The 12,676-nt window shown below is 45.3% G+C and overlaps 1 protein-coding gene across 3 annotated transcripts in view; it reads left to right on the top strand.

Annotated features, from left to right (window-relative positions):
• dnah5 (dynein, axonemal, heavy chain 5) overlaps positions 1-12,676 on the top strand; it is a gene marked incomplete at its 5' end in the record, with an annotated part of 85,073 nt that overhangs the window by 70,175 nt on the left and 2,222 nt on the right. For all 3 annotated transcript variants that reach the window (XM_084175459.1, XM_084175458.1, XM_084175460.1), the window contains 20 exons: positions 1,754-2,021; positions 2,150-2,381; positions 2,728-2,842; positions 3,901-4,077; positions 4,687-4,890; positions 5,126-5,305; positions 5,502-5,639; positions 5,741-5,876; positions 6,127-6,443; positions 6,654-6,809; positions 7,431-7,613; positions 8,000-8,243; positions 9,353-9,467; positions 9,763-9,953; positions 10,104-10,225; positions 10,450-10,599; positions 10,804-11,049; positions 11,496-11,715; positions 12,103-12,308; positions 12,433-12,636. In XM_084175459.1, coding sequence (XP_084031585.1) covers positions 1,754-2,021; positions 2,150-2,381; positions 2,728-2,842; positions 3,901-4,077; positions 4,687-4,890; positions 5,126-5,305; positions 5,502-5,639; positions 5,741-5,876; positions 6,127-6,443; positions 6,654-6,809; positions 7,431-7,613; positions 8,000-8,243; positions 9,353-9,467; positions 9,763-9,953; positions 10,104-10,225; positions 10,450-10,599; positions 10,804-11,049; positions 11,496-11,715; positions 12,103-12,308; positions 12,433-12,636 — 3,804 coding nt within the window. The remainder of the gene's footprint in view (positions 1-1,753; positions 2,022-2,149; positions 2,382-2,727; positions 2,843-3,900; positions 4,078-4,686; positions 4,891-5,125; positions 5,306-5,501; positions 5,640-5,740; positions 5,877-6,126; positions 6,444-6,653; positions 6,810-7,430; positions 7,614-7,999; positions 8,244-9,352; positions 9,468-9,762; positions 9,954-10,103; positions 10,226-10,449; positions 10,600-10,803; positions 11,050-11,495; positions 11,716-12,102; positions 12,309-12,432; positions 12,637-12,676) is intronic.

The raw sequence follows: 12,676 nt of genomic DNA, 5'->3' as shown, positions 1-12,676 counted from the left end.
ACATTGATCACATGCACACACACACATAGAGGGCACACATAAAGCATTCGAGCATTTTCAAGAAGTTGTGTCAATCTGTGTTTGAGAGAAACAATTCTTGTACATTATAACTTGGATAACTGTTGTTATACAGTGGGGAAAAAAAGTATTTAGTCAGCCACCAATTGTGCAAGTTCTCCCACTTAAAAAGATGAGAGAGGCCTGTAATTTTCATCATAGGTACACGTCAACTATGACAGACAAATTGAGGGAAAAAAATCCAGAAAATCACATTGTAGGATTTATTATGAATTTATTTGCAAATGATGGTGGAAAATAAGTATTTGGTCACCTACAAACAAGCAAGATTTCTGGCTCTCACAGACCTGTAACTTCTTCTTTAAGAGGCTCCTCTGTCCTCCACTCGTTACCTGTATTAATGGCACCTGTTTCAACTTGTTATCAGTATAAAAGACACCTGTCCACAACCTCAAACAGTCACACTCCAAACTCCACTATGGCCAAGACCAAAGAGCTGTCAAAGGACACCAGAAACAAAATTGTAGACCTGCACCAGGCTGGGAAGACTGAATCTGCAATAGGTAAGCAGCTTGGTTTGAAGAAATCAACTGTGGGAGCAATTATTAGGAAATGGAAGACATACAAGACCACTGATAATCTCCCTCGATCTGGGGCTCCACGCAAGATCTCACCCCGTGGGGTCAAAATGATCACAAGAACGGTGAGCAAAAATCCCAGAACCACACGGGGGGACCTAGTGAATGACCTGCAGAGAGCTGGGACCAAAGTAACAAAGCCTACCATCAGTAACACACTACGCCGCCAGGGACTCAAATCCTGCAGTGCCAGACGTGTCCCCCTGCTTAAGCCAGTACATGTCCAGGCCCGTCTGAAGTTTGCCAGAGTGCATTTGGATGATCCAGAAGAGGATTGGGAGAATGTCATATGGTCAGATGAAACCAAAATATAACTTTTTGGTAAAAACTCAACTCGTCGTGTTTGGAGGACAAAGAATGCTGAGTTGCATCCAAAGAACACCATACCTACTGTGAAGCATGGGGGTGGAAACATCATGCTTTGGGGCTGTTTTTCTGCAAAGGGACCAGGACGACTGATCCGTGTAAAGGAAAGAATGAATGGGGCCATGTATCGTGAGATTTTGAGTGAAAACCTCCTTCCATCAGCAAGGGCATTGAAGATGAAACGTGGCTGGGTCTTTCAGCATGACAATGATCCCAAACACACCGCCCGGGCAACGAAGGAGTGGCTTCGTAAGAAGCATTTCAAGGTCCTGGAGTGGCCTAGCCAGTCTCCAGATCTCAACCCCATAGAAAATCTTTGGAGGGAGTTGAAAGTCCGTGTTGCCCAGCGACAGCCCCAAAACATCACTGCTCTAGAGGAGATCTGCATGGAGGAATGGGCCAAAATACCAGCAACAGTGTGTGAAAACCTTGTGAAGACTTACAGAAAACGTTTGACCTGTGTCATTGCCAACAAAGGGTATATAACAAAGTATTGAGAAACTTTTGTTATTGACCAAATACTTATTTTCCACCATAATTTGCAAATAAATTCATTAAAAATCCTACAATGTGATTTTCGGGATTTTTTCCCTCATTTTGTCTGTCATAGTTGACGTGTACCTATGATGAAAATTACAGGCCTCTCTCATCTTTTTAAGTGGGAGAACGTGCACAATTGGTGGCTGACTAAATACTTTTTTCCCCACTGTATATTGTGCTGTTTTTTTCAGGTATCAAACTTGTTCGCTCGAGATGAAATTGACGAGATCATCAGTGACCTCATACCAGTCATGAAAAGAGAGTTTCCTCGGCGACCACCGACCAATGAGAACCTCCATGACTACTTTATGAGCAGGGTCAGACAGAACCTTCACGTGGTTCTCTGCTTCTCTCCCGTGGGGGAAAAGTTCCGGAACAGAGCCCTGAAGTTCCCTGCCCTCATCTCCGGCTGCACCATGGACTGGTTCAGCCGCTGGCCCAAAGATGCTCTGATCGCAGGTGTGTGTGTGTGTCCGTTTGTGTATATGCATGTGTTTTCGTCTCTGTGTATGCGCACATACAGTATAAATCTATACTGCACACTTTAATAGTGATTTGCTTCAATCTCCAATCTGTTTACTCTCCAGTGTCAGAGCACTTCCTGTCCACCTATGACATCGACTGTTCGACCGTGGTGAAGGGAGAGGTGGTGCAGTGTATGGGCTCCTTCCAGGACGGCGTGGCAGAGAAGTGTGTAGATTACTTCCAGAGGTACCGCCGCGCCACACACGTCACTCCCAAGTCCTACCTCTCCTTCATCCAGGGATACAAGACCATCTATAAGGAGAAGCACTCCGAGGTGCAGACACTGGCACACAGGTAATTACGGTACTTCCTTACTTACTTAATGCTCTTCGTTACTATGTGGAACATACGGCTTCACAGTACACCATGGTCTAAAGAAATGATCGTTGTTTATCACAGCATTTCTTATCTATTGTAATGCCGTGTGTCTATCACATGATTGAATAGAATACTAGTATTATATAGTATTATATTCTATATACCAATACATGGTGTCTACTATACTATATTGTGCTCTTAGCATTCTGCCTTTCAGTCATCCTTTTACTCATTAATATGTGTTCAAGAAAGATTAGACCAAATTTACCTGGTATACTTGTATAATAGAATGATTGTTGATCCCATTCTGTTTCCCCATCAGGATGAACACAGGTCTTCAGAAGCTGAAGGAGGCCTCTGTGTCTGTAGCATTACTCAGCAAAGAGCTGGAGGTCAAAGAGAAGGAGCTGCAGATCGCCAACGAGAAGGCAGACATGGTGTGTGTGTGTGTGTGTGTGTGTGTGTGTGTGTGTGTGTGTGTGTGTGTGTGTGTGTGTGAGTGTGTTTGGTGTATGTTAGTCCTCTATCTCTTAATTCCCAGTCACAGACTTACGAAATACCAATACCAGAACTTTGAAGTGTACACATACTGAACAAAAATATAAACGCACCATGCAACAATTTCAAAGATTTTACTGAGTGACAGTTCATATAAGGAAATCTTTAGGCCCTTATCTACTTATCTATCGATTTCACATGACTGGGCAAGGGTGCAGCCATGGGTGGGCATTGGCCCACCCACTTGGCAGCCAGGCCCACCCACTGGGGAGACAGGCCCAGCCAATCAGAATTAGTTTTTCCCCACAAAAGGGCTTTATTACAGACAGAAATACTCCTCAGCAACCCCCCTCCACCCCCTCAGACGATCCCGCAGGTGAAGAAGCTGGATATGGAGGTCCTGGGCTGGTGTGGTTACACGTGGTCTGCGATTGTGAGGCCGGTTGGACGTACCACCAAATTCTCTAAAACGACATTGGAGGCAGTTTATGGTAGAGAAATTAACATTAAATTATTTGGCAACAGCTCTGGTGAACATTCCTGCAGTCAGCATGCAAGTTGCACACTCCCTCAAAACTTGAGACATTGGTGGCATTGTATTGTGTGACAAAACTGCACATTTTAAAGTTTCCTTTTATTGTCCCCAGCACAAGGTGCACCTGTGTAAGGATCATGCTGTTTAATCAGCTTCTTGATATGCCGCACCTGTCAGGTGGATGGATTATCTTGGCAAAGGACAAATGCTCACTAACAGGGATGTAAACAAATTTGTGCACAAAATTTGAGAGAAATAAAGCTGGAAAATGTAGGATATTTTTTATTTCAGATCATAAAACATGGGACCAACACTATTCATGTTGCGTTTATATTTTTATTCAGTGTATAACGACACAATAACTCCACACTTTGGAAAAGTTAAAAAAATAAAGTTGCTTTATGCAAACCAAAAGATGCACCTCTCTTCCTGTCTCTCTTGTGATGGTTTGTTGTGTCTCAGGTGTTGAAGGTGGTGACAGTGAAGGCCCAGGCAGCAGAGAAGGTCAAGGTGGAGGTCCAGAAGGTCAAGGATAAGGCCCAGGCCATAGTGGACAGCATCTCTGCTGACAAGGCCTTCGCTGAGGAGAAGCTGGAGGCTGCCAAGCCAGCCCTGGAGGAGGCTGAGGGTGCACTACAGGTCTGTTGGGAGGGGGCAGAGGGGGCACTACAGGTCTGTTGGGAGGGGGCAGAGGGGGTGAGTGGGGGACAAGGGGGTTCTTCTGAGTAGCATCAGACCCAGTCATTGCTTCAAGTTCAGATCTCCAATTGTGTTTGGTGTGGCCCTCTCTGACCATGGATGCACTTGATTAAGCTGGAGTTTACACTTTTAAGACAATTCCATTGGTTCCATTGTACCTGGAAAAATCAGTTTTGACAAATGTATTTGACCCAATTCTTGTCCCTCAACGTCAGGGGTGGGCAACATACGAGCCCATTCATACTGGCCGAGGGGAGGTTTAAAATAAAATAAAAAATAAAATAGATTATCTTGGGATAAAAAAACACTTCAGGCCACTCTTGAATGTTGAAAGCTAGATAGAAAGTATGTAAAAAATATAATGGACCAAATAACTGCCGCAAATTGCCCTCCGCTGAATTTTGAAATCCCGACGCGGCCCTCTAGCTGAAATGATTGCCCACCCCTGCTCAACGTGCTAGTTCTCTCTCTGTATATCTGGTGAGAATATTTAGTGAATGTTCCCTCAGTTACTTATGTAGTTGTATTCCTTCCTCCTGTATTCATCAGACCATAAAGCCGTCGGACATCGCCACAGTGCGGACCCTAGGTCGGCCTCCCCACCTCATCATGAGGATCATGGACTGTGTTCTGCTGCTGTTCCAGAGGAGGGTGAACACGGTGAAGATCGACCCGGAGAAGAACTGCACCATACCCTCCTGGCAGGAGTCCCTCAAACTCATGACTGCTGGGAACTTCCTGGGCAGTCTGCAGGTAGGAAACAGATGGCCAGCATCTAAGTAGTATTACTTAGATAAGCAAATTAAGTATTACAGTGTGCAGGTACGACATCTAAACACTGTAACCAGACTACACTGTGCATTTCGACAGTAACATACTACACTATAGACACTATACTACAGGGATATATGACCAGGAAATCAACGTCAGTGGTGATGCAATGGCAGCTTGCTTTGAGAGCTCAGGCTCTGTTGTCTCTCTCTAACAGCAATTCCCCAAAGACAGTATCAATGAGGAGATGGTGGAACTACTGCTGCCTTACTTTGACATGCCAGACTACACCCTGGAGACGGCCAAGCGCGTGTGTGGAAACGTGGCCGGTCTGGCCTCCTGGACCAAAGCCATGGCCTCCTTCTTCTCCATCAACAAGGAGGTGCTCCCATTAAAGGTGGGTCTATCCCAGGCAACCACAGGCTAAATCAATTTCAGGGGTATTTCACGAACTTGGTCAAATCGCTCCATTGTGTAACACCACCCGCGTCTCTGATAACCTTTGACATGTGTACCACAAACTTGCTAATTTATTTGTTGTTTCCAGTACATTTTGTGTCCAGTTAATATTTGATACTGTTCTTCCCTCTTAGGCAAACCTGGCAGTGCAGCAGAACCGGCTGGCCATAGCCAACATGGACCTGCAGACGGCCCAGGCAGAGCTGGATGACAAGCAGGCAGAGCTGGATGTGGTGCAAGCAGAGTATGAGAAGGCCATGATGGAGAAACAGGTACTGAACACCTCTCTTCTCATTGTCTTACATTAAAAAATAAATAAAAATATTATGTTAAAAACATATATTCTCTCTCTCTCTCTCTGCCTCTCTCTCAGACTCTGTTGGAGGATGCTGAACGCTGCAGACACAAGATGCAGACAGCCTCTAGCCTCATCAGTGGTCTGGCTGGAGAGAAGGAGCGCTGGACAGAGCAGAGCAAAGAGTTTGCCGCCCAGACCAAGCGCCTTGTAGGTGGGTTCATTCAACCCTTTTTTCTCAGCCTTTTTTACAGTAATAACAGGGCTAACTTTCCCAAAAACTTTGTATGACCTTTTGTCCATTGTCCACAATTCTCTACATCTTTTTTTTATTTCGGGAAATGCTCTGAACCGGTTGCTACTGTACCATATTTTTCAATGTGTATTAGTATTTTATCTGTAGTTATGCTATACAGTAGGATGGAGGCGTGAACCAACCAATGTGTGCTTACTTCCTGGTTCAGGTGACGTCTTATTGGCCACGGCCTTTCTGTCCTACTCCGGCCCCTTCAACCAGGAGTTCCGGAACCTTCTCCTGACTGACTGGCAGAGGGAGATGAAGACCAGACGCATCCCGTTCGGGAACAACCTCAACCTGACCGAGATGCTGATCGACGCGCCCACGGTCAGCGAGTGGAACCTTCAGGGCCTGCCCAACGATGACCTTTCCATCCAGAACGGGATCATCATCACCAAGGCCTCACGCTTCCCTCTCCTCATAGACCCTCAGACCCAGGGCAAGATCTGGATAAAAAATAAAGAATCCAGGAACGAGCTGCAGGTTGGGCTGCATTCATTTTCACACTATTGTCCTCCTTCTCTCCCATAACTATGGCCTCCCATTGTCCAGCCGATAGATTTTGTATGTTTCCGAACAGCGGTTACACTAATCTTAGGCTTAACTAACCTTTGGATCTGTCAGATCTTCCTTCTTGGTCAAGAAACTCTGTGTAATGCTGTGTCAGTAATGAGACATTTTTGTGGTTCCCAGATCACCTCCCTGAACCACAAGTACTTTAGGAACCACCTGGAGGACAGCCTGTCTCTGGGGCGCCCCCTACTGATCGAGGACGTAGGGGAGGAGCTGGACCCGGCACTGGACAATGTACTGGAGAAAAACTTCATCAAGACGGGCTCCACTTATAAGGTATGTACTATTATCCTAACCACATTGTCAATTATCACATGAAACACATTATAATAATGGGGTTATTATCTCTGGGGCTATTCTCTCTAATCTAATACATCGAGAGCATAATTTGTCAAAATTGAGTTATTGACATAACCTTGTTCGGTTCTATGTTCTCTACCTATATAGTACTCTAAATACCCCAATTCATATGTTGTTAAGTTCAAAAGAATACACAGCTGACACAATTCAAACCAATGAGGCTTCAGAACGTTAAAGCCAATTACCTCAGAATCATATTTTTGCAGATAGAACCTTATAGTCCCAAGCTCTCAACATTCATGTGGCCTATGTGTTTTATTTACCCTTATAACAGTCACTGCGGGCAAAAATTAGCTTGGTATGTTATTCTGGTTGCAAACGACATCAGGAAAATATGTCATAATCCTGTTCAGCAGGATTGAACGTTTTGGAAAGTTTGGATAGAAATAGGCTACGTAGATCAAAGATGCCTCTCTGACATGTAGAATAAGGAATCACATCAGCTCTATTCATGGCATTTCTATCTGCAACGTTCAAGAACATTTGGCAACTAAACATGGCCTTGAACCACATTGACTTTCTCTTTTCCTGCACCAGGTGAAAGTGGGAGACAAGGAGGTGGATGTGATGAGGGGGTTCCGTCTTTATGTGACCACTAAGCTCCCCAACCCAGCATACACCCCAGAGATCAGCGCCCGCACCTCCATCATAGACTTCACTGTCACCATGAGGGGTCTGGAGGACCAGTTGCTGGGACGGGTCATCCTCACTGAGAAACAGGTCAGGAACCACGTCCAATCATATGCTTATGAAATCATGGAGAAAAACATTTGAATGTATCAACAAAAGGTCATTTTGTTCTAGTTATTTAATAGTGAGCCTTTATTAGAATTGTACATAGTGACCGTGACCACCCATTTTGAAATGCACTGAATCACATGAGCACAGTGCATGAACCCAGCCAGGTCTGTATGTAGAGAAGTGTTCATATGACCTGAAAAATCAATGTCTGTCTTGTTGTTGGTCTGAACTGTGCTGTTCTGAGCTGTGTCTGACCGGTGTTTCTGCCTGTTGGAGAAGGAGCGTACGGACCTGCTGGAGGACGTGACGGCCAACAAGAACATTAGTGTCTGAACAGTGTTCTTATCTATCCCTGTTATATCTAGGAGTTGGAGAAGGAGCGCACAGACCTGCTGGAAGATGTAACGGCCAACAAGAGGAAGATGAAAGAGCTGGAGGACAACCTGCTGTATCGTCTGACCTCTACCCAGGGTTCCCTGGTGGACGACGAGAGCCTCATCATCGTCCTGGGCAACACCAAGCGCACCGCCGAGGACGTCACACAGAAACTACAGATTGCAGCCGAGACCGAGATCCAGATCAACACTGCTAGAGAGGAGTACAGACCTGGTGAGTTGGTTGTACTGTGGTTAGGGTAGAGTTATTCTTGGTACAGACCTGGTGAGTTGGTTGTACTGTGGTTAGGGTAGAATTATTCTCGGTACAGACCTGGTGAGTTGGTTGTACTGTGGTTAGGGTAGAATTATTCTCGGTACAGACCTGGTGAGTTGGTTGTACTGTGGTTAGGGTAGAGTTATTCTCGGTACAGACCTGGTGAGTTGGTTGTACTGTGGTTAGGGTAGAGTTATTCTCGGTACAGACCTGGTGAGTTGGTTGTACTGTGGTTAGGGTAGAGTTATTCTCGGCAGAGACCTGGTGAGTTGGTTGTACTGTGGTTAGGGTAGAATTATTCTCGGCACAGACCTGGTGAGTTGGTTGTAGTGTGGTTAGGGTAGAATTATTCTCGGCACAGACCTGGTGAGTTGGTTGTACTGTGGTTAGGGTAGAGTTATTCTCGGTACAGACCTGGTGAGTTGGTTGTACTGTGGTTAGGGTAGAGTTATTCTCAGTACAGAACTGGTGAGTTGGTTGTACTGTGGTTAGGGTAGAATTATTCTCGGTACAGACCTGGTGAGTTGGTTGTACTGTGGTTAGGGTAGAATTATTCTCGGTACAGACCTGGTGAGTTGGTTGTACTGTGGTTAGGGTAGAGTTATTCTCGGTACAGACCTGGTGAGTTGGTTGTACTGTGGTTAGGGTAGAATTATTCTCGGTACAGACCTGGTGAGTTGGTTGTACTGTGGTTAGGGTAGAGTTATTCTCGGTACAGACCTGGTGAGTTGGTTGTACTGTGGTTAGGGTAGAGTTATTCTCGGTACAGACCTGGTGAGTTGGTTGTACTGTGGTTAGGGTAGAGTTATTCTCGGTACAGACCTGGTGAGTTGGGTGGGTTGTACTGTACCAGTTTGTTTTAGGGTAAGGGTTAACCCTAACCAATCACAGTGCTCTGGTGGATAGCAACTGGCACCACCTTGTGTTGACTGTTCTTCAGGAGCAATCTATTCCTCACACTTTTCAAGTGGCAAGTTTGTTTGAGCAGAGTTGGATGTATGATAATATAGAATGAACGTTGTCTGTCACTCACTGTCGGCCTGTTGTGTGTTATTGTGCTGCTACAGTGGCCACCAGAGGCAGCATCCTATACTTCCTCATCACTGAGATGTCCATGGTTAACGTCATGTACCAAACGTCACTACGACAGTTCTTGGGAATCTTTGACCTCTCTCTGGCCAGGTACAGTAGTAATACACCTTTTCTTATACAGAATACCATACATTTGTATTTATGTATTTCATTTTAATTATTAGTCCTCAGTGGTTCAGTCATTTTGTGTAACCATTGAATTGAATGAATATATAATCAATGATTTGTGAATTGATAAGTTACACTGGGGGATTTGTGGTTTTGCAAAGTATTTTGTGTAGTTGTAGGAGTCGTCTGATTCTTGAAGTATAATATCTGAAACCATAGCAACAGTTATATTTGAATGTTAACATAATAACCACCACAATATGCCTTCTCTGAACAGATCAATCAAAAGTCCAATTACCAGCAAGCGAATAGCGAACATCATTGAGCACATGACCTTCGAGGTGCACAAGTACGCAGCCAGGGGTCTGTATGAGGAGCACAAATTCCTGTTTACCCTCCTGCTGACGCTGAAGATCGACATGCAGAGTAACCGTGTGAAACACGATGAGTTCCTCACCCTCATTAAAGGTGGGAAACAAACTCCATCCTCCAATTCATTCCACCAATCTGTAGTCCACAGTTAATTCAGTCATTGCTGAAATTTTTGAATACCAAAATGTTGTTCATTGCTCACAGACCATTGACTTGGAAGGAACCTCCTCTATCTGTCCTATGCAGGAGGTGCCTCTCTGGATCTGAAGGCTTGCCCCCATAAGCCTGCCAAGTGGATCTTAGACATGACTTGGCTCAATCTGGTTGAGCTCAGCAAACTGTGGCAGTTCTCTGATATCCTTGATCAGGTGTGTTCCCCATGCAGTGTTTTCTTACACTGCTACTTCATGTTGTCACACTAATACCCTCCCTCAATAAGTCTGTTTCATGCCCCCCCCCCCCCCCCCCCCACCACAGTAAACAACCCTATTCATTGTAATGCTCCTCTGTGATGACAGTGCTCCTTTTACTCCTCTGAGCTCTGTCAAATATGGCATTGAACTGAGCTGTGTGTGTGTCTGTGTGTGTCCAGATCTGTCGTAATGAGAAGCAGTGGAAGGCATGGTTTGATAAGGAGGCCCCTGAGGAGGAGGGGATCCCTAATGCCTATGACCAGACCCTGGACTGTTTCCACCGCCTGCTGCTCATACGCTCCTGGTGCCCAGACAGGACCATCGCACAGGTACACCTGTACCTCTAATTGAATGATTCAATCAATCAATTCCTTAATCAATCAATCCAAGACATAATACTTTATAAAATGTCTACACTTTTTGGTATTTTCATCAAAGCTTTGGACTGAGTTTTAGAGAGTATTTCTACTGCATATTGCTTGAATCTAGTAGCAGGTGACTTTTTAACTACTGCTTTACCTGTTATCCTCCAGGCCCGTAAGTACATAATGGACTCGATGGGGGAGAAGTATGCAGAAGGAGTAATCCTGGACCTGGAGAAGACATGGGAGGAGTCAGACCCCCGGACCCCGCTCATCTGCTTCCTGTCCATGGGCTCAGACCCCACCGACTCCATCATCGTCCTGGGGAAGAGGCTGAAGATAGAGACGCGCTATGTCTCCATGGGCCAGGGACAGGAGGTCCACGCACGCAAACTGCTCCAGCAGACCATGGCCAACGTGAGTCCTAAACACAGCATTATAGTACACACTGACTGGACTCCTAACAGTCAAGTTATAATTATCCTCGTCCCCAGGCTATTGCGCTTAGTGAGGAAGTCTGGTACGCGAGACTAACTTATTAGGAATCAGCGTTCTGCCATGAATTGTGGTCCATGCCATCTCATTTGTAATCAAATTGGGAATTAAAATTGGGATAGGGATGGAATGTGAATTGAAATTACCCATAGTGTTAATGAAAATGGATGTGATTGATTTAGACTGTATTAGACTGTATATTAGACTGGATTAGAATGGATTAAAAACGAAATGGACTAACACCACATGCATCTCCCTCACATTATTAATTGAATTATATAATTAAGGTAGTAAATAATTACTCTCCCAATATGGACAATAACGTATGTATGATATAATGTTCTATTCTATTCCAAATGCACACACAGGGTGGCTGGGCCTTGCTCCAGAACTGCCACCTGGGACTGGACTTCATGGATGAGCTGATGGATACTGTGACAGAGACAGACACCATCCATGAGACTTTCCGCCTGTGGATTACTACAGAGGTCCACAAACACTTCCCTATCACACTGCTGCAGATGTCCATCAAGTTCACTAATGAGCCTCCCCAGGGACTGAAGGCAGGGCTGAAGAGGACTTATGGAGGTGGGTCACACCACAGTTCACACATACATATGCATGTGTACGCACTTAAACCACAACCCTAAACCACAACCCTTAACCCTTAACCTAGCTTCATGTCCAAATCCTGGTTCAACCCTAGCCTCAACCACAACCCTAATCCTAACCCTAGCATCATGTCCACATCCCAGTTCATCTCTAACCCTAGATTCACGTCCATATCCCGGTTCAACCTTAGCCTCAGCCACAACCCTAATCCTAACCCTAGCTTCATTTCCACATCCCAGTTCAACCCTAGCCTCAACCACAACGCCAACCATAACCTTAGCATCATGTCCACATCCCGGTTCAATCCTAAACCTAGCCTCAACCACAACGCTAACCCTAACCCACCATTGTTTGTTGCCCCAGGCATTAACCAGGACCTGCTGGATGTCAGTAACATGGTCCAGTGGAGGCCCATGCTGTATGGGGTGGTGTTCCTCCATTCTACAGTCCAGGAGAGGCGTAAATACGGCCCCCTGGGCTGGAACATCCCCTACGAGTTCAACCAGGCTGACTTCAACGCCACCGTGCAGTTTGTCCAGAACCACCTGGACGACATGGACATCAAGAAGGTAGGTGCAGAGATGAGAAGCTTCTGCTCTCATCTTCACTTCTCTTTACTGTTAGTACTACTAACTGTCTTCCTATGTAAGATATGCTTGTTCCTGTGTTGATGGTAGTCTGATGTCTCCCCAGGGTGTATCCTGGAATACAGTGCGCTACATGATCGGGGAGATCCAATATGGCGGTAGGGTGACAGACGACTATGACAAGCGTCTGCTCAACACCTTTGCCAAGGTCTGGTTCAGTGAAAACATGTTTGGACCTGACTTCTATTTCTACAAAGGCTACAGCATTCCCAAGTGTAGCAACGTGGACCAATATCTGACATACATTCAGGTCAGTCAATTTTTCACACTCAAAGTCTCTCCTGCAGTTT

Source organism: Coregonus lavaretus (genome assembly GCF_964263955.1).
Source record: "Coregonus lavaretus genome assembly, chromosome: 13".
Taxonomy (NCBI): Eukaryota; Metazoa; Chordata; class Actinopteri; order Salmoniformes; family Salmonidae; genus Coregonus; species Coregonus lavaretus.
This window is presented reverse-complemented; position numbering and strand designations above follow the sequence as displayed.